This window comes from Manacus candei, unplaced genomic scaffold (assembly GCF_025592945.1).
Source record: "Manacus candei isolate 608988 ecotype Guabito, Panama unplaced genomic scaffold, ASM2559294v1 h1tg000047l, whole genome shotgun sequence".
NCBI lineage: Eukaryota > Metazoa > Chordata > Aves > Passeriformes > Pipridae > Manacus > Manacus candei.
In genome coordinates this window covers 2,405,805-2,430,413 of record NW_026138095.1, presented here as the reverse complement: position 1 = coordinate 2,430,413, position 24,609 = coordinate 2,405,805, and the positions used below count along the sequence as shown (strand labels likewise).

Genomic DNA, 24,609 nt, shown 5'->3' with positions numbered 1-24,609 from the left:
CTCCGTGGGATCTCCAGCACCACCACGTCTTTCCCAGAGCAGCAGGAGGATGCGGCCGCCCGAGCGCTGGAGGAGCAGGAACACCACGAGGGATGCAACCAGCTCCAGCAACCACGAGGAGCAGAAAACCAAGTCCTTTTGGACATCTCTTGGACCCCAGTGGGAATCCCCTGAGCCTTGGGCTGCCTCTGGCTCTCCTGTTGTGCAGCCACAGGTGATTTGCAGGCTTTGAGGGTGTTTGAGGTGGCGTGGTGGGGACAGAGGAGTGGAAGTGGTGTTCCTCTGTGTGTGATGAGGGGAGGCTTGGGCCACCTGTGAAATTAAGCTGCTGGGTGGAAAAACAGTTAAGCAGAGGAAGGTGAGAAGGAAGAAGAGGCTTTGGTCCCTGTAGGATTTGTGTCAGGCTGTTGGAGATGGGAATGTGTGTGGGCAAACCATTGGATTTTGCATTTTGTGGGTTTGCATTTTGCTTTCTGCCTCCACGGTGGTCTCTGGAAGGATCCAGCATCTCTGGACCATCTAGGCACAGCCCTAGCCTTGGCACAGGCATGTGTTTCCTTGCAGCTAAAGGGGGTCACAGGTGTCTCACAAGCCTGGTGGGGATCAGTGCTGCTTTCCCATCCTTATCTTGAACCACTTCCATGGATTTGGGTGAATATTCTCAGGTGCCAGGGGGGAGCAGGATGGTGGTGTGAGCCCCTGCTGCCTCGTGCCTCCTGTGCAATGTGGGCTGCTCCTTTGGTGGCTGCCAGTGCCCTCATCCATGGAAGTCCTTTGCCTTGGTGGATGTGAGTCAGAGCCCACAGCAACAGAGGTGTTTTTGTCTGAGTTCATTATTGCACACAATCCCCGTGCCAGGCCGAGGGGACACGCACACAAACAAGGCTTGTGCAACTCTGGGACTTGGGCTTGGTGAGATCCTTATGGGTCCCTTCCAGGTGGAGATGTTCTGTGACTCTCTGACTGACTCCATGGCCATGGATGGGGTGGGTGTTGCTGGAATTGGAGTGTGCAAATCCTGGTGCCCCGTTCCTCCTGTCCACCACCTCGCAGTGCCTGTCCCTGACAGAGCATCCTGCAGCTGGGGTGAGTGAGCAGAGAGCTGAACATTCCCATTTTCACCCCCCTGGGAGGTCCTGGCTCCAAGGAGGATGGCTGTGATCCCTGCTGGTGCCGGGATCAGCCCAGCCCTGGTTGGATGGAATTCCCTGAGGGCAGGTGCCCCAGCCTGGGGGCACTGGGGCCATTCCTGCTGGGGGATGTTGCACTGTCTACAGGAGGTGCTGCTGTCTGGGAGGAGCTGTGCCCTTTCCCCCAGGCCATGGGGGTTGGAGCAGCTGGATGCACACCCGGATGAGTTCAGCCAAAGTGTTGTAAACAGGGTTTTTAATATTCCAGTCTCTTGTACCCTGTGCTGAAAGCTGTAGGCAGGCAGAACACTCCTACCTACCATCTCCCACTTCCATCAGCACCTCAGGTAGGATGGATTTAGGGCTGCTTTGCATTGCATCTGTTTTCTGAAGGAAAGCTGGCTGATCCAAAGGCTGCCTGGCAGTGCAGGATGCCAGGGGAGGGCTCTGGCCTTGTCACATCTGCAGATACCAGTGTGGTCCTGGCACCAGCCTAGCAGGAACATGAAGGTGGCCCTGTGCTGTGCCTGCAGTTCCCCTGATAGATTGGAAGTGATGCTGCATCTGGGCTGGGAAGGGACATCATCTGGAAAAGCTGTTTGTTGTCACCTGCCTGTTAACATCAGAAGGGAGGATGTGGCTGCTCTTTGCTGATCTGTGAGCGTGAAAACAGGTGCTGAAGGCCCTTTTCCTTTCATATTGGCATTCCCTGCAAGGAAACAGTGGAATGGGGTGCAGGGAACACACAGGGCAGAGCCCAGTTGGGAAGTGAAGTCCAAAGTCCTGGCAATGGAACGTCCAAGCCCGTGTGGGAGCCCACGAAACAGCTCAGTGATGTGGCAGCGACTTCCACAAGACATGAAAGATGATCCTGAACTCCCCAGCCCTCTCCTGTGCAGCTGTTCTGTATCATCCTCTCCATCAGACAACCAGCCTTCGTCTCCAGACTGGCCTTGGGTGCTGGTGTCCCACAAAACCTGCTGGATGGTTGTTCCAGCATGTGATTATCCTGGTGCTCCCTGCAGCTCCTGTGGGCTAGAGCTGTGGAGGGGCTCATTTTTCCCTGCTGGGGGATTCCAGGAGGGTACAGAACTGCCCCAAAGCTGTATCAGCTCCCTGCCCCCTCCCCAGAGTCCCTGCAGCCCCGTGTTCAGTGCTTGTCATAGCACAGGATCTCATGTCTAACCTCTATCAAAGTGTCTCTTCCGCTTTGCCCTCGGAAAGTCTTCTAAAATTTGGAGGTGCACTCTTATCAGAGTGACAGACAGACTCTCTTAACCAAAATGTGCAGATAGATAAGAAGAAATTGCATCCCTCTGTTTTCTGTGCTGATATGAATAACCCAGCAGCCTGCAGCCCTTTTGCAGGGTGTGTTGAGAGGAAAATGGGCAGAGTAAGAGAGATTAGCCTGAATCAGGAAATTACCTTCAAAATTGAATTACTGAAATACAGAGCTTACTGAAAGGGGGGCAAATAGGTTCTGATATTTGCAGGGTTTGGTGACATTTCTCTGTGTGTCTGCACTGCAGGATCCAGGGATTAGTCTCCTGGAGTCTGTTGCAGAGCTTTGTGCTTTACCTTGTTCCAGCGTTTTGTGCTGTCCAGAGCTTCCCCTCAGAAGTGTCTCCTGCTGGAGGCCAGCCCGAGGCAGGCACGGAGGGCTGACCTTGTGATTTACCTCTCAGCAGAGCTGGAGATCTTTGTCTGGGCCGTGTTTGTGCCTCAGCAGAGCTGACCCATGTCAGCCGCCGCCAGCTGGGAGCTGCTCCTGCAGCAGAGACACAAATAACCCTGGCATTGCTCAACCCCTGCCACCGGTGCACTGGGTGCACCTCCACCGCTCCCTGCTCTGCCCTGCTATTTTGGTTTGGGGCCTCTCCTGCCCTGGGTTTATTACAGGTTGCAGGGTTGAGTCAGAGGAGCAAGTTGGGCCCTGCGACGGAGAAACCCCGGGGCAGGCACTGGCACGGCCGGGTGCTGGGGCACAGCTGGGTGCTGGGGCATGTCTGGGGCACAGCTGGGGCACAGCTGGGTGCTGGGGCATGTCTGGGGCACAGCTGAGTGCTGGGGCACAACTGGGGCACAGCTGGGTGCTGGGGCATGTCTGGGGCACAGCTGGGGCACAACTGGGTGCTGGGGCATGTCTGGGGCACAGCTGGGTGCTGTGGCATGTCTGGGGCACAGCTGGGTGCTTGGGGCATGTCTGGGTACTGGGGCACAGCTGGACGTGGGGCACATCTGGATGCTGGGGCATGTCTGGGTGCTGGGACATGGCTGGGTGCTGGGACATGGCTGGGTGCTGGGTCATGGCTGGGTGCTGAGGCCCTGCTGGGTGCTGGGACATGGGCAGCTACTGGGCTGTGTCTGGGTGCTGGGGCAGGGCCACCCTCCGGGCAGGACAGTGCCTTACATTCTCAGCACTTTAATGTGGGTGGAAGTGGTATCAAGCTGTGCCCAGGCCTTGCCTTGCTCTTCTCATCTTTGGGAGCCTTGGGAATCGAAGTGAACCGTGACTGCAGCATGGTCTGCTCGTGTGTTGTGCCAGGGTTTCAGGGTTTCCTGCTGTGCTGTCGTTTCTGAAACGCGTTGGCAAAACCCATCACAGGCATAAAAGTGCTCTCCCTCTCGCCTTTCCCTCTTCCTGACCCAAAATGTGGTTCCTGGGGGGAAAAAAATGGGAAAATAAATAATGCTTTAAGTCAGACATGGATGTGGCAGTGGCCACCAAATGACCCAGCAGCTCCATGGCACCGAAACGAGAGGAAGAAAGCCTGGAGCTGGAGCCACCTCGCCCGTGGCAGGCTCAGCTCTGTTCCCCAGACAGCCCTGAAACGAGTTGTTAAGGAAACAGATTTCAAATTTGCCGTTTCCAAGGAGTTATTGCAAACAACCACGAGGGAAGACACAGATAAAGGAAGTGTGGGAAACGTCCCTGTCCTGCACAGAGGACATACCACCATCCTTGCTGGAGCATCTCCATTTGCCTCCAATCCAGTTTCTCGTGGCAGTGATGGAAGAGCTGCCCGTGGCACTTGGCCAGGGAAGCAGCTCAGTTTATTTCAAGGAGACAACTAAAGCACATCCACCTCATCCCTTCCCTTGGCCTTTGGTTGAAACTTCAGCAGCTTTTAAGTGTTGTTTGCATATTAAATTCTTTTTCTGTGGCTTCACGAGGGCTTGGAAAACAGATTTTCAGACCCGCTTTTCCATGTTATTGATGCTTGTGTGAACACCTGGCTTTTGGTTTTCTCCAGAAATTAGGGCTTGGCTAAAGCTCTGCATTTACAAACTGGATGGTGGGTGCAGCTCCAACCACTCACCCTGCTGGGACCCTGCTTTGAGCATTGTCCAGAGGGATTTTAGGCAGCTTCACCAAAGGGTTTCCGAGACACACAACCCAGATACAGGGGCAGAAGTGGTGAGAGAACTTCCCTCGTTCCTCCCCATCCCAGTCACCAAGCCCCTGTCACCAACACCCACCTCCCTGTCACCTGCAGTTCTGTCCCATGGACATTTCAATGGAAAAGCCATGGTCTGGTTCCACACCGTGACTGCCTGTATGGAATAATTCAAAGGGTTTCAGCCCCTGGGGGGAAGGTGGTGGTGCAGGAATCACTGTGGTCACAGCTGTGGAGATGCCACAACAACCCAAGGGAGGACCTGTGGGGCTGCCTCGGGGAAGTGGCCGCTGGGGGCAGATACATTTGTGCTGCTAAAACCACCAGAAGTGGCTGGTTCAAGGAATTTCTCCCCCATTGGTGTTTGTTCTCTTTGAGGACTCCATTCCCATTGCAGCTGGAACAGAGCCAGGTTGTGAGAACGAGTCCAGGTACAGCAGCATGGGCCCACTGGTTCAGAATGTGCTTTGTTATCTCTGTGTATTTTCATTTTTAAGCAGCAGCTTGGCTGGGAACCTCAGGAGCCTTTGCTGGGTGGCTGTTGTTTAGTCTGGAGGTGATGAGTGTTTGCCTGTGGGGACACCAGGAATGCTCACGGGACACCTTCCTGCTCCTGGGATGTCCCCACTTGTGGGATTCCTTGGTGGAAAGACCTGGGCAGGACTAAAGGGTGTTTTCCTTGAGAAGTGGGGAGTGGTGATGAGCTGGTGCTGGGGCAGGTGACTGAGGCCTGGAGGAGATGGGCAAGTCCATCCCCAGCCCTTGGACTCTAAAATGTGCTAAGATGGGTTTGTGTAATAACCATAATAATTTGCAAGCATAAATAATGAACCTCTGAGATGATCTTTAATACTTGTTAAAAGTATTTTTCCCCTCTGTGTGAAGCTGATGTTAAATATGAGGTTGCTACATCTTCTACAGCAGCAGCAGCTGCTCCAGGTGACCTTGCTCTGCCTTGGGTATCATTAGCAGCTTTAAAGTTTCTCAATTTTTATGTCCAGGACTGTTCATCAATGAATTTCTCAGAGATCTGACCATTTCCACGTGTCCTGCAAAGCTTAAACTTCTCTTTGACAGCATCAGACCTCCCACTGCTTGCTGAAATATGGGCTAGAACTGAGCTACGGGATAAGAGATGCCCTTTTGCACTTAAAGACAAAGCCTTTGCATAAAGAACTCTCTCCTGCTGGGCATTTCCAGGGTGTTTGGGACACAAAAAAATTAATCTTTATTTCTTGGTTTTGCAAGAACCATCTCGGTTTGGGGTTTTGCACCTAAGCCATTCCCACTGCAAAGTGGCACTTCAGGATCACACAGGACATTGGTTGTGGAGCAGTGGGGTGCAGGGGTTTCCATGAGATGCAGTTTCACTCTTTTTCCATGGAAATCCACCACAGTTCCATTTTTTCCCTCATGTTAGAGATGGGGGTTTGCTTACACAGGGAGTACAGCTGATAGGGGAAAACCAGACCATTTGGCTTTCAAAAACTTCCAAGGAATCAGACCAAAAAATCCTTAGGAAAGACAGGAATAGTAAATGAGCCACTTTTATCTCCTGAAAAAGTGGGAGAAAGAGGCATTTCCCGCCTGTGGGATTTTACCAGCAAGTTCTGTGCTAAAGAGTGTTATTTGAAAGGAAACGTTGCTACATGGCTATTGAACACAGCTTTAATAATAAATTGTGGTGAAGACAGAACTAGTTAATATCCTTTGATGGAAATAGGAGCTTTTTGTGGCAAGGAACCATTAACTTTGGATTGAATCATGAAAAAGTTTTTGACTGCAGTGAAATGTCAGGAGACAGGGGAATGGGATTTTCCTTCTGAAGTCGAAGTTTGTTTTCTGTTACAGCCTATGTGGGCAGTGAATTCCTCTGTCTTCCCTTTCTTTGTTATTCTCTGTTCTGCTTCCTACCCTTTCCCTGCGAAACTTTGAAGTTTCCTTTTTCAATATTGATATTTAACGGTGCCCTGATTGAGGGGGGTTGATGACATCCATCTCTGTGCTCTGTCAGCGCTGGTGGGAGGAGGTCAATGAGCCCATTGCAAGTGTATTTTTCTCCCCTCCCTGAGGAATTGGGTTTAAGACCTTCACAGGGAAGTATTTAATGTGTTTTCATTAAGTCAGGGTTTCTTTTTCCTATTAGGATTTTTGTTTTCAGACCTCATTTGGTTCTTAGTGTTGGCTCAGTTGGGCCGGTCTGAGCCGTGCAGGGGTCGGTGCTGGGGCACGGGAGGTTTGTGGTGATGCTGCAGCCAACTGCTGGAATTAAAATCATGGAATCATGGAATCATTAAGGTTGGGAAAGCTCTCCAAGATCATCGAGTCCAAACATTAACCCAGCACTGCCAAGCCCACCACTAAACCATGTCCCCAGGTGCCACATCCACTTGAACACTTGGAACACTTCCAGAGGTGGTGATTCCACCACTTCCCTGGACAGCCTGTTCCAGTGCTGACCACCCTTTTGGTGAAGAAATTCTTCCTTAATCTAATCTAAACCTGCCCTGGCACAACCAGAGGCTGTTTTCCTCTCATCCCGAGACTATTCCAGCTTCCTTGAGCAAGAAAGGACCGAGGCTTTGTAAAGGTGGCAACTTTTCCAGCCCCAGTCGGTTCAATACATACTGTGGGTAATTCTTCTGCTAAAAGAAAGTAGATTCAAGCTTGTGCTTAACATTGCAGATACTCTGGATGTTTTGCTGAATCCAGACTGGCTTCTGGAGGTGTCTCTCAGCATTGCTCCAAGCCAGGCTGGTTTTTTTTTTCCCCTCAATTATTCTTAAAACTTGGCTTTTGAGTCAAGTGCTTGTGGATGTCTCCGTGTGGCAAATTGCAGGGAGAGCTCTCTAAAGAGCTTTAGCTCGAAGGCTCAGGGACCAGCAAGGCTCCAGGGGTTGTTTCCACAGAAAGCTCATGGCTTTTTGGGTGCTGGGGAGCAGAAACACAATCCCAGCTGCTGATCCACCAGCACAGGGAACCTTTTGCAGCAGGAGCCACTTGTAGACTTTGTGCTGTGTGTGATGGCTCACTGGGCCTTTCCTTACTGCAAATCCCAAGGAATTGCAGTGAACCCCCTGCAGTGGTGCTCAAACCCTGGTTTGGACCTCAGGATCAAACCTTGTGCTGTTATTTTGGTGTCTGAGGCACTCAGGGCTTCTGCACAGCTTGGGTGTGGATGGCTGGTGCCTGCCATGGGTGGCCTTTGTGCTGCAGCCTGTCTCTGAAGTGGGGATTTCTTTATTTAATCACCTGCTTTTATTAGATTTGCAGTCTCCCAAAGCTCAGTTTCTCTGTCAGATGGGGCTGGAATGGGCCAGTGGATTTACACTTACCACAAGGGACACAGACCGTCAGATAAACACGTGGGGCGATTTTCTTCAGGAAACAAAGCCAAAAATAGTAATGAATCATAAAAACGCTGTGGAAAATACTGGTTTTCTGGTGGATGGAACAGGTAACATCCAATTTTGTATGTTATTAAGCTGCCTCCACATTCTGAGCTCCTGTGCAGATGATTCTCTCTGCAAACTGCAGTTTAATATGGTGTCATCTCTCAAAGCTGTGGCAAACTGGGGGATTTTATTTTGACAGCAAGACACTTGCTTGGCAGTTCCTATTGAACAGAACTGATCTTGGGACTTCCAATTATTTTTTTTTTCCTTGAAGAAAACAACCCTAAACCCTTTAAGCAGCCGTGTTTGGGGAGAAACTCTTTCAAGGGTGTGTGACCTGGACCGTTGAGTTTTGGAGCAGCTTCAGGGGCTCAGCTGAGCCTCTCCTGTGCAATGGAGACCTGGGGGCTGGGATAAGGGGGGATCCCAGTTCCTGCACCCCACTGCAGCCTGCTGGGGTGGCAGCCCTGGCTCTGCTCCGTGTTCCTGGTTTTAAGGCAGTGTCAGGGGTTGCTGATGCTTCCTGCTAACCACTCTTAGCCACCGGCCCCAGAGGCTTGGAGAGATGAGTGCTTTGCATGTTGGAACAAAAGGAGCTCAGAAACTTGGCCTGATCCACTTGGGAGGCTTGGAATTGCCTGATTTCAGCCCAGGATTCATTAAAGAACCCCACGGTGAGTGGAGTCACCACGTTCCCCCTCCTCACCCCGAGCTCATCCCGTTGGTGCTGCAGGTTCCAGTCCCAGATACAGCAATTCCCATTTGCAATCCCTTCTCCCGGTGCCATCGTGAAATCCATGTTCTATTCTTGCTGCTGTTGTCTCTCTCTCTTCTTTCTTGAAAAGAAAACCCCAAAGAATGTTAAACTGTGCCTGCGTCTTGGCAGCTCGAACGCACCGACAGATTGCGCTTCAAAAAAATGGCAAAGTTTCAAAATATTGTATTCTGTGAAGAAGAGACAAGGAAAATAAACTCCCCAAAGTGCAGATTTTATTTCACCAGAAGGCGGAAGGCTTTTAATATTTATTTGGGTTTGGCACTTGGCTACCTAGTTCTGCTGACACCACTTGTGAGCCACGATAAGATTAAACGCTGTACAACCTGTTCTGGTTCCAGTTCAAATTAGGGTAATTTCCAGTAGGTTCGTTTTCACCCTCCCAGAGCTGCCCCAGAGCGGGTTCCTGAGGTTCAGGTGCAGCACATGGGGTGGTGCAAGCAAAGCCACGAAGGGAAAAAAAAAGAAGAAAGGCAATAACAGAGCGAATTTGTGCCTGTTTCTCGTTTGATTTTGGTGGTGCCAATGCAACTGTGGCAGAGGGGAGGGCTGGTCCTTGTGCTGTGTTAAAAGGCAGCTGGTGAGCGTTGAGAGGGAGAGCTCAGCTCTGAAGAGGCAGATCCTGCCTCTGTGGGCACCTGGGTGGATGTTTGTGTCTGGATTTCCACACACAGAATCAGGATGAAGATGCTTTTGTTGTGCCTGTGGTTGTCTCGTTTGCTCGGGGATGCAGGCAGAATGAACTCTGGGGGCAGAGAGTTCACTGGGATGGCAGGCTTGGAATATCCACAGAAACAGGGGTTTTGTTTGCCTGCACTGCCAGACCTGTATTTTTGGGATTCCTTTTTTAGCTGCCACACCACCATCCAGAGCACTGTTACCCATTTAGCATCCTGGTGGATCCGAGGGGCACTTGGCACAGCTTGGGCAAGGAATGGAATCCAGAGCATCCAGCACAGCAGGGCTTGCTCCTCAGTTGTGCCTTCTGGGTGCCTGTGTAGTTCAGCTACAAAAAGTAGAAGGAAAAGGGTCACAGAACTGCAGGACTTCCTCCACTGGGTTTTAGCATCATTTTTCCTTCCTCACAGACCAGCTTTTACCTCTTGGGGAAGACAGGGCTGTTCTTTGTGCTTGTGAGCGACATTGCTGCTTTTATTTTGCCTTTTCTGTGTTAGATTGGAAGTTCCTGGGAGCAGAGAATTAGCTTTTTTTCCAGTTTTCCCCTTTATGTAAATTCACAGCTCTGTTGATTTCTAATCTTGACAGTGAGTGTGCACAGGGGTTTCCAATAAATTCTTTTCCCCTGAGGTGTCAGATGGGTTCTTCCATCCTGTCCTATCCTGGAATGACTCTTTGCCAAAAGGAGTGAACCTGATCCCATCTTTTGGAGCAGACAAGGAAAAAAAATATTAAAAAAATAATAATAACGACAATCTGAATTGACTAATTGATTCCTAAAGGTCATTTTCCATCCTGGGTGCCTGCACTTTGATCCAGCACCCCTCTGGCACTGGGATTCACAGGCATCTATTGACAGGAGTCTGTGTCAAAAGGAAAAACAAATTGGAACATGGATAGGTGAAGTTTGAGAGGGAGTGTTGGGAATAGAGGGTAAAACTCCTGCTTAAAAGAAAGACAGTAACTGATACAGATTGTTAGATTGAAAATGTCAAACACCTAAATTAGATGCCTGTGCCTTTTTGAGGGGGGACCAGGGATTTTCTTACACAGCCAGATGTTTACCTTGGGGTTTTGGTGACATGACTTATGTTCCCAGGTTATTTTATCCCTGGATTCCAAACCCCTTGCTGAAATGTGGCTGTATATGTGCAGTCATAAAAAGGTTCTTGTGTTTCTCTGCTCTCTGCCTGGCTCTGTGTGTGCCTGCTTGGACCCCCTTTACAGGAGAGCTGCAGTTGAACTCCTTGAGAGCTTGAGCTGCATCCAGCTCAGAAAAGCTTGGCTGGTCAGTGTGAACAGAAAAAAACAGCTTTGAAGCCTGCAAAACTTAATTCTGCTTTATTTTTGCTGGGTTTGCACAACTTTAATGACCAGGGGATGAAACATCCAGTTAAACATCCAGAAAGTCCAGAATCAGAATCTGGACTTTCAGATACAATTTTTTAAAAAAGGTTTTTAATGCTGCCAGGGTTTGCAGTTATGTATCTGTCATGGTTTAAAATCTGAGGAATATTTTAAGGGATCCTGCGTGGGTAGGAGGAGAAATACCTCTCCCTTTGCATTTTCTGCCTTTGCCAGAGCTTTTGCCTGTTTTCTGTACCAAGTTGGCAGCCAGACCTTGCAGGTCTAAATGAAGACTTACTGAACAAAGGCACTTTATGTTTGAACTCTGTGCCCTGAGTCTACACCACCAGCCTGGCCAGGCATTTATGTTAAATAAGGTCAACAAATATAGACAAGCTGCGTTTTGCAAATTAACCCAAAACAAATCACAGCAACAACAACAACAAGGACAACAACAAAAAAAAGCACCTTTCTTTAACTCTGCCTCTTTCTTGTTTCACAGGCAAGAAGAGAAACCCTGGGCTGAAAATTCCTAAAGAAGCATTTGAGCAACCACAGACAAGCTCCACGTAAGTCTGCAAACACTAAAGGCAGAATGAGGAGAAAACCACAAAGCCCAGTTGCTTCCAGCCTTTGCTGGAGCCTGCAACTGTCCCAGGCCAGGCTGGATGGGGCCCTGAACAACCTGGGAGAGTGGAAAGTGTCCCTGCCCATGGCAGGGGGTGGCACTGGATGGGCTTTAAGGTCCCTTCCAACCCAAACCATTCCAGATTGTGTGATGGTAACTTCACAGCCCTTGTATTTCTCAGGTGCAACCTGGGCATCTCGGCCCATCACCTGCACCCATCACATCCCCAAGTCTCATGTGCTGCTTTTAATGATGCAGGAAAAGTCAAAAAGCAGAATGGGCATCCAGTTTTGACTCATGTGGCACTCTGACCACGCAGTTTGCATAACATGCATTTGGTCAAGGCATGAAAATGTGTCCCCTTCTCTATGTACTCAGCCTTGCAAAAGGAAACCCTCTGGTTTTGAGGCAATCTGTGCAGCTCCAGCCAGCCTGGCTTTCTTTGCTTCCTTGGGAATTCACTTTTTTTAGCCTGTTATCGTGTGCTGTGTGGCTGAGGTAATAATTTACACTGGGTTTAGACCTTTATGCCCGTTTAATCCATTTTTCATACAGGCTGGCAGAGATTTGGTGCTTGCCAGCTGCCTTGCCTTTCACAATGAATCTCTCTGGGTTCCTGCATGGGGAAGTTGGATGTGAGAAATGCTGAGTCCAGCAGTTCCTTCCTGAGCCCTTTTTGGGGTGCCTTTGTGGATCTTGGCTGTATCTGTTGATCCAGGAGACTAAGGCTGCTCAGGACTTCAAGGGCTGCTGGGTGAAGGTGTGAGGGGATGGCTTGGGGGGACCCCAGGGGTTGTATTTATTCACTGAGGGAAAATTGATCTTTTTAAGGCACGTTTCACATCTTTTCCCTCTTCTTTTCTTCAGGCCACCCAGAGATCTAGACTCCAAAGCCTGCATCTCTATTGGTGAGGAGGTAAGGCTGGGGGACCTTTGGGTGACCATCACTTCAGCCCCCCCCCCCTCCAAAAAAGGGTAGATTAATAAATACCAGCTATTAAAAACAACACAGCCCATTTTACTTGAAATGGAAGGCAGTTGCTGGATAAATAAAAGCTGAGAAGAGCCAGCCTGGGAGCTCTGGGGGCTTGTGAGCCCTGACAGCCACCTCCAGCCTAAAATATCTGACTGGCATCTGGTGTTTGTGCTCCTGCAGCAAGGGCTGTGGGTGTGGGACACCAGTGTGGCCCCTTGGCCAGCTGCAGAGGGACCTACGGGCTGGCACTGCTCTGATGAACATGCCCCAAACACTCCCCCTCTGCCTCCCTTGGCACGTGGGTTCCCTTCATATTTTCCACCCTGGAAATTCCTTCCCTCCTGCAACAAGGTGCAGCTAATCCCCTGGAAATAACGATTACAAAGCCAGGGGGTTGCTAACAGAGCGTTTTACTCTCCTCTGCAGTTCCTTTGCTGATTTAAAGCCCTCACCCAAAGTGTTTCCCTTCTCTAATATTGAAGGCCATCTCTCCTCAGGAGTCGAACTCAGGGTAGATCTTCCTGTCCTGGAAGCAAATCCTTCTGACAGTATGGAAGGCAGTCCACCTGATGGTCTGAAAAAAAATAGCAGGGGAAAAAACCAAAACCCAGGACAGTTATTTTGATAGGAAAAAAAAAAGGGCAGGACAGAACCCATAAAAGCACTTCAAAACTGGACAACAAATTTATTAGGTGCAGAAGGTAGGCCTTGGTGTCAGCGAGTTAATTTATGAAGTGAAATGCTAACCCAATAGTGTTTTATAATATCTATCTTTGGATTGTTTCTCTTTCATTTTGTATTTTCCCTGGCATGGAGCAGGGGATGGAAGGTGGAAACAGTGTGAGATGCTTCTGGAGCAAAACTGTGCAGCACGGAGGCAGAGAAAATGCTACTTGCTGCTAGAGCAAGCAAGGCTCCAAGAAAATCCCTTCTCCCCTGCAGTCCCAGGGATGAGAAAAAGCTCCAGTGCTCCAGAAAGGCTCCGTGCACAGAGGCAGTGCTGGATGGTGCAAAGACAAACACACTCATAAACCCCAGAGCTCAGTGTGTTACAGGCCTGTTCCAGAGGGACTGGCGTGCCATGGCTTGCATTTCCCATGGATCTGCTACTTGTTTATCCAGCCAGGTTCCTTTAGGATGGGCTCCCTCTTCCACCAGCCTTTCTGCACTCACCCTGATCCCGAGGGAAAGCCACTTTCCCTCCTCTCCCTTCAAACTTTGCTGCTTGTTTGAAGAGAGCACTCCAAGTGCTTTTTTGGAGAAGGGTCCTCATGAACAGCAGGAGCAGTGTCAGAGATGCTTAAATCTCTGCTGTCACTCCAAAATGTTAGTCAGGGCTCCTTGTGCACATTCCCACAGTGCATCCCTGCTCCCCATGGCATCCCCAGCCACTGCAGGCTGCAGGAATTTTTCTGCTGTGCCAGCAAAAAGCCACGTGGGATTATTCCCTGTGAATCAGTTCACTCTCACCCCCTGCCTTCTGGAGGGTGACTGATTGATGTGGTTGTGCCTTCAGCAAACAATGGCTGGGTTTAGTGGCAAAGGCATGTTTTAAACATCCAAAAAAAAAAAATAATAATAATAATAAAAATAGAGCAGCTGCACAATATCCTGACAGAAAGGGAGAAGGGCAGGTTGGGATGCAGGGTCCAAACAGAGTCATCCTTTGGGTAAGGCCAGGAGAAAGAGATGAAAGACAAAGTAAATCCTCTGTGGTGTGAAAATGGGACACACTCAGCTGGTGTTTGGCCCATCTGCAGGTCTGGAAAAATAAGCTTTTACAGACCTTAAAAAAACCTGGGAGATATTTCCGTGATTGTTTTGGGGAGGAGGGTGGAAGGAAAAAGAAATATTAAAATAAGATTGAAGGTGGGTGATTCTCAGGGGAGAAGCTGCTGTGGTGTTTTCCATCCCAGCTCTTACAGGATGGAGAGGCTGAAGGTGACTGGGAGGGACAAGACAAGAACATGTAACGATAGGACAAGGGGGAATAGATCCAAACTAAAAGAGAGTAGGTTTGGATTGGATATTAGGGAAAAATTCTTCCCTGTGAGGGTGGGGAGGCCCTGGCACAGGTTGCCCAGAGAAGCTGTGGCTGCCCCATCCCTGGAGGTGTTCAAGGCCAGGCTGGATGGAGCTCTGAGCAACCTGGGCCAGTGGAAGGTGTCCCTGCCCATGGTTTGGGTGGAACAAGATGATCTTTAAGGTCCCTTCCCACCCAAATCACTCCATAGTTCTGTGACCCTGCGGAACAGCGACTGTGTGTCCTGGGGAGGGGACTCGCAGGGTGAGGGGATGTCCCAGGCAGGGCTGGGTTTGGGGGGCATTTCTCCCCTTGCACAGCCATGGCCACCTGCTGTTTTTTCTCCCCCAGAACTTTGAGGTGAAGGCCGATGACCTGGAGCCCATCTCCGAGCTGGGACGAGGTGCGTACGGGGTGGTGGAGAAGATGCGGCACATGCCCAGCGGGCAGATCATGGCAGTGAAGGTAGAGTGAGCCTTTGGGGGGCCTCGTGTCTCTGTCGGGGTGTGTGGGCACAGCTCTCATCTCACTTCTTCTCACACGTGCCTTTGCTGAGATTTTACTGCCTTTGCTTTGCTTCTTTCCTCGTGAAACTCTTCTTTCTACAGACGTTCTCTAAGGGTGTTTTACTCTCTGCAGTTCCTTTGCTGGTTTTAAAGCCTTCAGCCAAAGTGTTTCCCTTTGCTAATGTTGAAGGCCATCTCTCCTCAGGAGTCTGACTCAGGGTGGATCTTGCTGTCCTGGATCCTTCTGACAGCATGGAAAAGCAGTCCACCTGATGGTCTGAAAAAACAGTAGTCAAAAAAAACCCCAGGACAGTTTTGAGCTCGAGGGGTTCAAAGAGTGCTCAGAGAGATTCAGGCCTTTCAGCCAGTGGGTGTGTTCTAAAACTATGATGCTCAGTGTGTTTCCAGCACTGCAGTGCATTAATCACTCACCTTCATCCACAATATCCCTGACTCCCTAGAATTCTCTTTGCCATGATTTTTTAAACAAACATTTTTTTTTCTGATGTAGCCGTGCCCTCAGACTCTGCTCTGCACTTTGTAAAGAAGAGCAAATTCAATTGCACAGGAGAATTTTCTCCGTCTGGGACTTTTTTTTAGGCTTTTTGGAAGGGGAAATTTTTGTTGGGATTTTCACATTTTGCCTGCTGCAGTGGGATCCTGATCCATGGCAGGCTTGTAGGTGCTATTATGAAAAGTTTTCATAACAACAGCTTAGACTCATAAATTTGGAGCTTAGGGAAATGGTCATGGGAAAATTTGTAGTTTGGGTAGGACCAGTTTTTGCTTGGCTGAATTTTCCCTCAAGTTTCCTTTCTGAATAAGAAAAAAAAAGAGATGCAGAGTTGGAAGCTGTGAGCAAACTGAGGGAAAACTCTTAGCTCCTCAACTGTGGATAGACTTTGCTGTGGGTGCTGGGTGGGACATTCCTCAGGGCCTCTGTGCTCTGCATTTGGTCTTCTTGTTTGCTTTGTTGGTCACCAAAGTGCAAAAGATGCCTGTGAGTGTGATGGAAGATCTGAACAGGGTATGGCAGGAGCATTCAGGCTGCCTGTGATGCTGAACAGTTTAATTCTGTGCCATTACTGGCCCCGAGGGGCTTTGGCCAGGGAGCCTGGAATCTGTGTGTGACCCATGCTGGACTGTGGCATGCCCTGTTGTGGCGTTTCCCAGCTGAGGGTCTCCAGATGTCATCCCATAAATGACATCTCTTCCTGGGAGTCTGGGAAATGCCCATTTTCCATGCTCTGGTGCTGGGCTGGAGCCCTGATGTAACAGATGTCCACTGCAGCTCCAAAATCACAGCTTTCCACCAGCCTACAGTCTGATTTCCTGCTCCTGCCTCCTCTGCCAACACTCATTTCTTTTGGCTGTTGCAAAGAGAGGTGTTTGCAGGGAAGAGGGAGGATCCCTGTGCTCCTGCCGTGGGTGCTGGGCTTGTGAAGTGCCTGTGTGATAGCAGGGGGCCCAGGGGGTGTGCTGGAAGGGTCAGGGGGGGTGTGAGGGCCCCGTGGCCAGCCCTGGTGTGGCTGTGGCACCCAGGTGCTGGCAGCCACCCCTGACACTCCCTGTCTTCCAGCGGATCCGAGCCACGGTGAACAGTCAGGAGCAGAAGAGGTTGTTGATGGACCTGGATATCTCCATGAGGACAGTGGATTGTCCCTTCACCGTCACCTTTTACGGGGCACTTTTCCGAGAGGTACGGAATCCTGGGGCTGAGCCCTGCTGCCCCTTCTCCCAGGCTCTGAATTCCCATCCCTCCAGGTGCCAGGGGTTTAATGTCCATCTAAACACAGCACTTGGTGCAATATGGATTTGCTCAGTCCTGGCCCAGGATCTGTCACATACAGTGAGTTTTAGTGCTGGGGACAGCCGGGCACCGAGGCCACCAGCCCACAGCCTGGTCCTCTGGTGTTAATATTGCCCTGGCTTGGGAGGAGAAAGCCACAGGGAGGGAAAATGTGGAAAGCTCTGAGAAGCAGGATTTATTGAAGAGCTTTAAGCATAACCCTGCAGAGCTGAACTTTTCCTGGCTGGGCATTAGGAGCCTGAGTTCCGATAACTTTCTGGGCTCCTAAATCACCAGGACTCTGCTTTGGGAAAAAGACAGCAAAAAACACACCCTAAATGGTAGGGAATGTGGACAGCACCTAATTCCAGCTGGAGAGGAGGGAAAGGAAAGCCCAGCACAGTTTTGCTGAATGAGTTTTAAAAGACAGGGAAGAAGCAAAGAGGTCAGCAAAGGGCAAGTGCCAAAGAGCTTTGCACAGGACAGGAAGAGAAAGAAAGAAAGGAAAACCTGCACAGGACAGGAAAGGAAAGCAAGGAAGGAAAGGATGCTTGGTTCCAGTAGGCAGATATCTGCTTGCTTTTTTTACAGGGAGACGTGTGGATTTGCATGGAGCTGATGGATACCTCACTGGACAAATTCTACAAACATGTCATTGACAAAGGCCTGACAATTCCCGAGGACATCCTGGGGAAAATCGCCGTCTCTGTGAGTATTAGCAGGGTGAGGAGGGGAGGGAAAGGGGGTTTTCCTTCTGAGCCAAGTCCTACATGACCCAAGCTCCCTGCTCTGTTTGCACCAGGAAGAGCACAGTCCATGGGCCACAGCCCATGTGGCCATTCTCAGCTGGCTTCCTGGATCAGGTCTGAGGTGATGTTATTTATAAGCTGTAAATAATCCAAAAAGTGCCTGTACATGTAATGAAGAAATGACACAGCATGAAATGTGGGGAGGGTCCTGCAGCTCTTTTGCCTTCTCATTAGGGTCCTGGGACATCCCTGGGCACCCACCATCACCTTGGGCTGCTGGGAGGGTGCAGGACTTGTGGGAAACCCTCCAGGCAGGTCTGATGGGGTGAAGCCAGATGTCATTTCCTCCTCCCCAAGGTGCTGCCAGCCGTGATTGACTCTGCATTTGTTGTTTCAGATTGTAAAAGCACTAGAACATCTCCACAGTAAGCTCTCCGTGATCCACCGAGGTGAGTGCCAGGCACACAGCCCTGGCCATGCTGGGGTCTGTCTGTCTGTCTGTCTGCCCTGCTCTCAGCCTGGCAAGGGCTCCCAAAACACCCCAGATAAAATGGGCCTTTGACAGCAAAACTGTTCCCTGGCATCTCATGACTTGCAGCAAAACCCAGTCAGAGGAAATGGCTGCTGGAAACTGCCTGCTGGTCCCAGCTTTTCCCTGAGGAGGAGAAGTGAGCTCCAGCCTGGTTGTGCTGGTTGCCCCGTTTCCCTAAATCCGTGGTCTGCTTCAGCACCTCTGTGAAATTCAGCCAGTCTTCTCCTCCTGAGCTTGGTGAGCTTTGGACCAGGCTTTGCCAAGGTTTCTCCCCCAGTTCTGTGCTGATGTGCAGGGAGAGGCATCTCCGTGCCAGTGATGCCTCATGCAGTGATCTACCCATCCTCTCCCCTTCCCTGAGCTTCCCTGAGCACTGGTGGAGCAGAGCAGTTTGATAGCTAAAATAGCCTCCAGTGAAATCATAAATACCCTCCTTAAGCTCTTCTGACATGTTCCACTCTAGAGCATCTCACAGATGCCATGAACACACTTAGAAAGAAGCAAATTTGAAGTTGCTGCTTGACACCTTTATTTTTCAAAGGGTCATTTTCAATTTGTCAGGAGGAGGAAAAAGCCCTCCCTGGAGTGTGTGAGTGCCTGGGAAGGAGCATCTGAAGCAGCAGAGTTGAGCTGGAGCAGGCAGCCACACTGGGTACATTCTGCCTGTGGCTGGGAGTTGAGTTTCTGCCCTCTCTGTATCATTTACAGGAGGTGGAAAGTGCTGCTTGTGTTTCTGTTTACTTGTTTGATTTCCACTGAAAAATTGTCTTATTTCAGCGTAGTAACAGATGGGTGAGGATCTCGTACCTGAGGGGTTTGATTGCAGAATGCTGATAAGAGAGCAGATGTTAATGAGCTGTAAACCACCCAGTTCTAATAAGCAGGACTCAAAAGCAGCTTCTGGCCTCCTTCAGATGGTGTTTCAGCCTTGTATTAAATAGCTTATCACATGCAGACAGAGGAGAAGAGACCTGGAATTTCTAGGTGGCAGCAGGGAAAGGATCGCTCCCTTTGGAGTCACCTCTGCTGTGTTGGGATTTCATTTGGGATTATCCTCATGGAGCAGTTGTCTGCTGTGCAGGAAAGCAACTCCATGCTCTCCTGGATATCACTTCCTGGCATCTTTCTGTGCCTTTACTTCCCTTTCTGATGGGGATTATAACGTGCTGCAAGTGTGAACACACCAGGGATTGTGGGACCGTGATGGGAAGCAGATAAATCTGGCAGTAATAAATAGATGAGACACTGGCCTGATTTCCATAAGGTGTGGAGCACCCACACACCTGCTGCTGCTCACGCTGCCACCAGGCCTGGGATCCTCAAAATCAGAGCCCATTTCTGAAATCTTGGTCCTTGTCTTAGTTACAGCTCCCTCCTTCCCTGCGCCCCCTGCTCCCTTTCACCCTTTCCTGCCCACTCCTCCATGGTTTTATCCTTTGCTGGCACGAGGCCAGATCTGTGGGGACTTGCCAGAGCTGCAGCCCTTTGCAGACATCCCACAGAGATGCCCCCAGCCCTGTGGAGCTGCTCCAATGTCTGTGGCCTTCCCATATGCAGTGGGATGTGATGGTTATGTGCAGGGTCACCTCCTGCTTCCCCAAACCGGAGAGGGGAGCCTGCAAGCGAAGGGACACTGTCAGGACATGTGACAGGCCCATGGGGTTGTCACCTGAACATGTGACAGGCCCATGGGGTTGTCACCTGAACGCGCAGCCAGCGGGGTTGTGGCGTGTCCAAGGCTCGGGGCTCTGCACGGGCTCCTTGGGTGCCCTCTGCTGATAGGAAGCTCTTCAGCTGTTTTTGACTTGGCCCAGGCACCCACGTGTGACAGTGACTGTGGTCTGTGTTCCTTCTTGCAGATGTAAAGCCCTCTAACGTGTTGATCAATACGCAGGGGCAGGTGAAAATGTGCGATTTCGGCATTAGCGGTTACCTCGTTGACTCGGTTGCTAAAACCATGGATGCAGGATGCAAACCCTACATGGCTGTAAGTTGAGCTGTGGAGAAGCTGCGTGGGGAGCAGCCAAAGGAACCTGAGCTCGGGGGGAAGGATCAGCCTCTGGCATGTGCCCTGGGAACTCCTTTGGGAAGATGTATCCCTTGTAAAGGGGCAGAGAGGGAGTCGGATCTCGTGGGTCTCCTGGGCACAGCTTCCTGCTGCCTTCTCTCCTCCCTGTGACCTTGGGAAGCGCTCTGGAATTGCTCCTTCTTGTGTGTTTGCCTCATGGGGACAATAGTACTTGGCATCTGGGAGGAAAAACAGTCCCCAGGGATTGGGTCCCTCAGGCTTCACCCTTTGTGGGGCACTAGCATGGGGTGAAAACAGTCCTGGAGAACTGAGGCTTGTCACCCCTCCATGCCAGCTGTGCCAGGTCACCTCCACCACGCCAGTCCCTGGTGCAGGTGCCACCTGCTTCCGGTGACCCATTTCACTGCCTGCCCTTACTGGTGAGGATGGGAGGCCAGATTTGGCCCCACAACAACCAAGAGCAGCCTGGTGTTGTGGGCTGAGGGGTCCTGTGCTAAGAGCCCCCCTAAAAGCCCCCGCTGAGGTTGGCGAGCCCTGGGTGTGGGCATGGCACTGGGACCATCCCTGTTCCTCACCCACCTCTGTCTCTCTTCACAGCCTGAGAGAATCAACCCGGAGCTGAACCAGAAGGGGTACAGCGTCAAATCTGACATCTGGAGCCTGGGCATCACCATGGTAGGGTGACCCCACAGCCCTGCTGGCACCGGTGGCACCGGTTCCTTGGGAAGGTGGCGGGCTGGGAATGGGAATACAGTTCTGGGGGGACAAGGGAATGTGCTGCAGGGTTGAAGGGAAGGAGGATGGAGCTGCTTTGTGAGCTCCTTGCTGCCACAGCTGCCAGGAGATGGCAGCATGGACTAAGGCACAGGCGTCTGGCGCCTGGAGCAGGTTGGATTCCAAGCACAAAGACGCCCTCCCAGCACTCAGCAATTAGCAGAGTCCCCCTCAGGAGAGCAGGGATGGGGGGTGTCTCCCACGCAGTGTTTAGGGGGAATCCATCTGCTCACAAAGTCGTTTTACAGCACAGTTTCCCTGTGCTGTGTGGGGCCGGTTTTAACTTCTTCTTTCCCGGGTGATGTCGGACATGGGGGTAACAGGGAACTGAGTATGGATCCATGTGGATCTCCTCTGGCCTCTCCCTTTTGCTAGGGGAGGTTAAGCAAGATGTTATGACCAGGGTGGTGAGGAAATCATAGAGTGGTTTGGGTTGGAAGGGACCTTAAAGCTGCTTTTGTTCCACCCCCTGCCATGGGCAGGGACACCTTCCACCAGCCCAGGTTGCTCCAAGCCCTGTCCAGCCTGGCCTTGGACACTTCCAGGGATGGGGCAGCCACAGCTTCTCTGGGCAACCTGTGCCAGGGCCTCCCCACCCTCATAGGGGAGAATTTCCTCCTAACTTCTAATTTATATCTCTCCTCTTTTAGTTTAAAACTGTTCCCCCTTGTCCTATCACTGTCTGCCCATGTAAAAAGTCACTCTTCCTCCTGTTTGTGAGCCCCCTTTAAGCACTGAAAGGGGCTCTATGGTCTCCCTGGAGCCTTCCCACCTCCAGGCTGAACAATCCCAGATCTTTCAGCCCGTCTCCATAGCAGAGGTGATCCAGCCCTCCAATTTGCCCCAGGGTGGGGCACACAGGAGTCCGAATTCCGTGGGGTGGGCGGGCTGTGGGGTGTCCAGCGCCAGTCCTGAGGTGTGGGCCGTGTCTCCCCAGATCGAGCTGGCCATCCTGCGCTTTCCCTACGACTCCTGGGGGACGCCCTTCCAGCAGCTCAAGCAGGTGGTGGAGGAGCCGTCACCGCAGCTCCCAGCGGAGAAGTTCTCAGCGGAGTTTGTCGATTTTACCTCGCAATGGTAAAACACCTCCCCGGCCTCTGCCGTGCTGGGGGAGGCTGGGGGGCACACCTGCCCATTGGCATCCTGCACCCCTGTCCCCACAGGCAGCTCCTGGGGGCACAGACCCGGTTTTTGGGCAGAATGTGCCCTCGCTGGGCCCGGTGGGCGCCTGGCACTGTGTGGGCAGAGCAGTGGTGATGGTGGCTGTGAGGGTCTGCCTGCCTGAGGTGGTGAGGAACAGGCTCGGTCTGTTCTGGGGAGGAGGAAGGGGTTTAGGAGGCTCTGGTTGCCCCCCCAGCAGCAGCACAGGGTTCCTGTGTGCACAGGCAGGTGCAGTCAGGGGGCTCCTCCAGCCCACTTATGTCCCTGCGACTGGAAGGGGGAGCAGGATATGGAATGGCCACCTCCTCCTGCTTCCACTCCCAGGGGGCACAGCTCCCAGGGCAGAGTTTGCCCCGTGGTGGCCCCTGTCAGACTCTGCCCCACTCCCAAGGCCCTCCAGCTGCTGCTCCTCCGCTTTCCACGGGACTCGGCGCTGGAAGCAGCAGGAGAGTTTGGCTGCGGCGCAGGAACGGGGCTGAAGCAGACGCTGCTGTCTGGAGCTGTGAGGGCCGTGCAGAGCTCCGGCTCTGCAGCGCCCGGGGAGGCTCAGAGCTGCCCTCAGCCCGTGGTTCACAGAGCTGGCAGCTGCCCCGCAGCTCCTGACTGCCGCTCCCTCCAGCTCCCTGGAACCGCCGGGGAGGCGGCTGGATTTTCCAGGCGCTGCAGTGCCACGCGCCGCCTGCCAAGTTGGCAGGTGGATGGTGGGTTTGTGTGGTGGCCAAGAAAGGACGGCACATCGACAAATACAGAAATGTGAGACTGTTCCCCAGTGCCAGGGTCGGGGCCAGAGCCCGGCCGGCTCTGCCGTGACCCAGGAAGGGGATTAGCAGCCACTCCTGCCCGGGGACTCTCAGTGCCGGCGTTCGGATTCCTGGGAGTCGTGTCCAAACATGTTTTCATGTCCCTGTGGTTCAGCTCCTCGCCTCCCCACCGACCCGTGCTGGGGAATGCCTGCCATGCCCACACTGCTCTGTGTCTGGAGAGGTGGGAGCTGCCTTGGAAACCCCCCCCCAAAAATGCCCACCGTTCTCGCAAGGCCCACGCTGAGGTTTTGGACCAGCTGCTGTCCTCCCATGCTGGTTGTTATTGCCAAGCTGCCTGTTTGTGCCAGGCAGGCTGTTCCTCACTGAGTGATTTGCTCTTGCAAGCCCAGTGTCCTGCAGCTCAAGCTGTGGCTGGTTTAGGAGTTACATCCACGGCCACTTTGGGGAGCATGTGGCAATTCCTCTCTTTGCAAATCCTGCCCTTCAGGATCACTGAAGATCTGTCAACGCCAGCATTGTGGCATGGACTCAGAACAGGGAGTTTGGCTGCAGATTGCACTAGTTTTGCATTGCTGGAATCTGAGAATTTCTTCTGTCACCAAACCAGGTCACATCCACTCAGTGTATCAAGCCTGGCTTGGTTCTGTGTCTAATCCATCTGCTGCCTGGGGCAGTGAAGTCTGATCACCTGTATCCACTGCAGGAAGGTTCCTGGGATGTCTGAGTCAGGATCAGATCCCAGTATGACTCTTAATTCCTGAAAATTTACATTGATTTCAGTAATTTGTCACCAGATTTCCTGGTATTAATAACCTAGGAGCAAGGTTTTTATTCACAGAGGGTCTAAATTAAGAGGAGTATACCAAATCTGGGCACACCTAACCTTGAAATTCACCTTGTCATCTTGGCTCGGGCTGCTCTGGAGCTCAGAGGATGTGACACATCCCGTACCTTCAGCCCGGCGGTGTTGGCACGTATCGGCCCTCGGTTCCTCTGTCCATTCACAACATGACACTGAACACGAGCCCTCTACACACAGCAAGCAGGAAATATCTATTCAGTGTGTGTCCCCTGCTTCCTCTGGGCTCCTGCAAATCCCAGCAGAGGAGCGACTTATCATCGCCGAGGTTCTCACTTTTGTTTTGCTCAGTGTGACACCTTTTCCCCGCCACCGCCGCGTACGTGTGTGAAGATCTTTTCAAGTTGCTCCAAGCGTCTTTCCCCTAAATACACTGCCAGGAAGTGAGTAGAGATTACGTCCTGTCTTTTTAAAAAAAGCTATTTTCTGCTGGAGGGAAACCAAAATAGCTCCCAGCTACAACCCTCCAGAGCCATCTGTTGTAGGAGAGGAGAAAAAAAGGATGTCCCATGGAAGCGTCCCCGCTGATAACGGCACGGGGATAAACAAATAGTTGTACACGTGCTTTGGAGCCACTCAGTCACTGCTCCCAGTCAGAGGTTGCAGGCTGTATCCATTCCCTTAGTCACTGGCCTGCTGCAGGGCACCCAAAAAAACCCAGTTGTGCCTGACCACCAGCAACAGGCAGTGTCTTAACTGGTGCTTATGGTGTCTCCAGGTCCTGTTTGACCCTGAGCTCAAAGCACTTGTGTACCCAGCCCTGTGTTGATTGATCTGACTGGCCTTGATCATGTTGGCTGAGGTGTCGTCAAGGTTTAAGTTTGCTCAGCATGGATGAGTAGCTGAACTTATTCTCCAGGGGCTTGAAACCTTGCTTTTTTCATGGTATAATTTTATGGCTTAAATTGCAGACAGAATGTAACTTTTAATCTTTTCTTCTTTTTCTTTTTCTCCATTAAAGCTTGAAGAAGAATTCCAAAGAACGGCCAACATACCCAGAGCTTATGGTGAGTGTGGCTGCATCAAGCAGTGTGTTGGTTCAGAGCTGCAGTGGGTTACAGTGAGATGCTGAAGGCAAGGATTCCAGTAATGATGA

At 51.4% G+C, this 24,609-nt stretch overlaps 1 protein-coding gene across 1 annotated transcript in view; it reads left to right on the top strand.

Moving 5' to 3' along the window:
- Positions 1 to 24,609, top strand: part of MAP2K6 (mitogen-activated protein kinase kinase 6) — a 53,609-nt gene that overhangs the window by 14,500 nt on the left and 14,500 nt on the right. The window contains exons 2-11 of the mRNA XM_051797749.1: positions 11,226 to 11,292; positions 12,219 to 12,267; positions 14,702 to 14,815; positions 16,436 to 16,555; positions 17,237 to 17,353; positions 17,792 to 17,843; positions 19,786 to 19,913; positions 20,553 to 20,630; positions 21,667 to 21,806; positions 24,475 to 24,520. Coding sequence (XP_051653709.1) covers positions 11,226 to 11,292; positions 12,219 to 12,267; positions 14,702 to 14,815; positions 16,436 to 16,555; positions 17,237 to 17,353; positions 17,792 to 17,843; positions 19,786 to 19,913; positions 20,553 to 20,630; positions 21,667 to 21,806; positions 24,475 to 24,520 — 911 coding nt within the window. The remainder of the gene's footprint in view (positions 1 to 11,225; positions 11,293 to 12,218; positions 12,268 to 14,701; positions 14,816 to 16,435; positions 16,556 to 17,236; positions 17,354 to 17,791; positions 17,844 to 19,785; positions 19,914 to 20,552; positions 20,631 to 21,666; positions 21,807 to 24,474; positions 24,521 to 24,609) is intronic.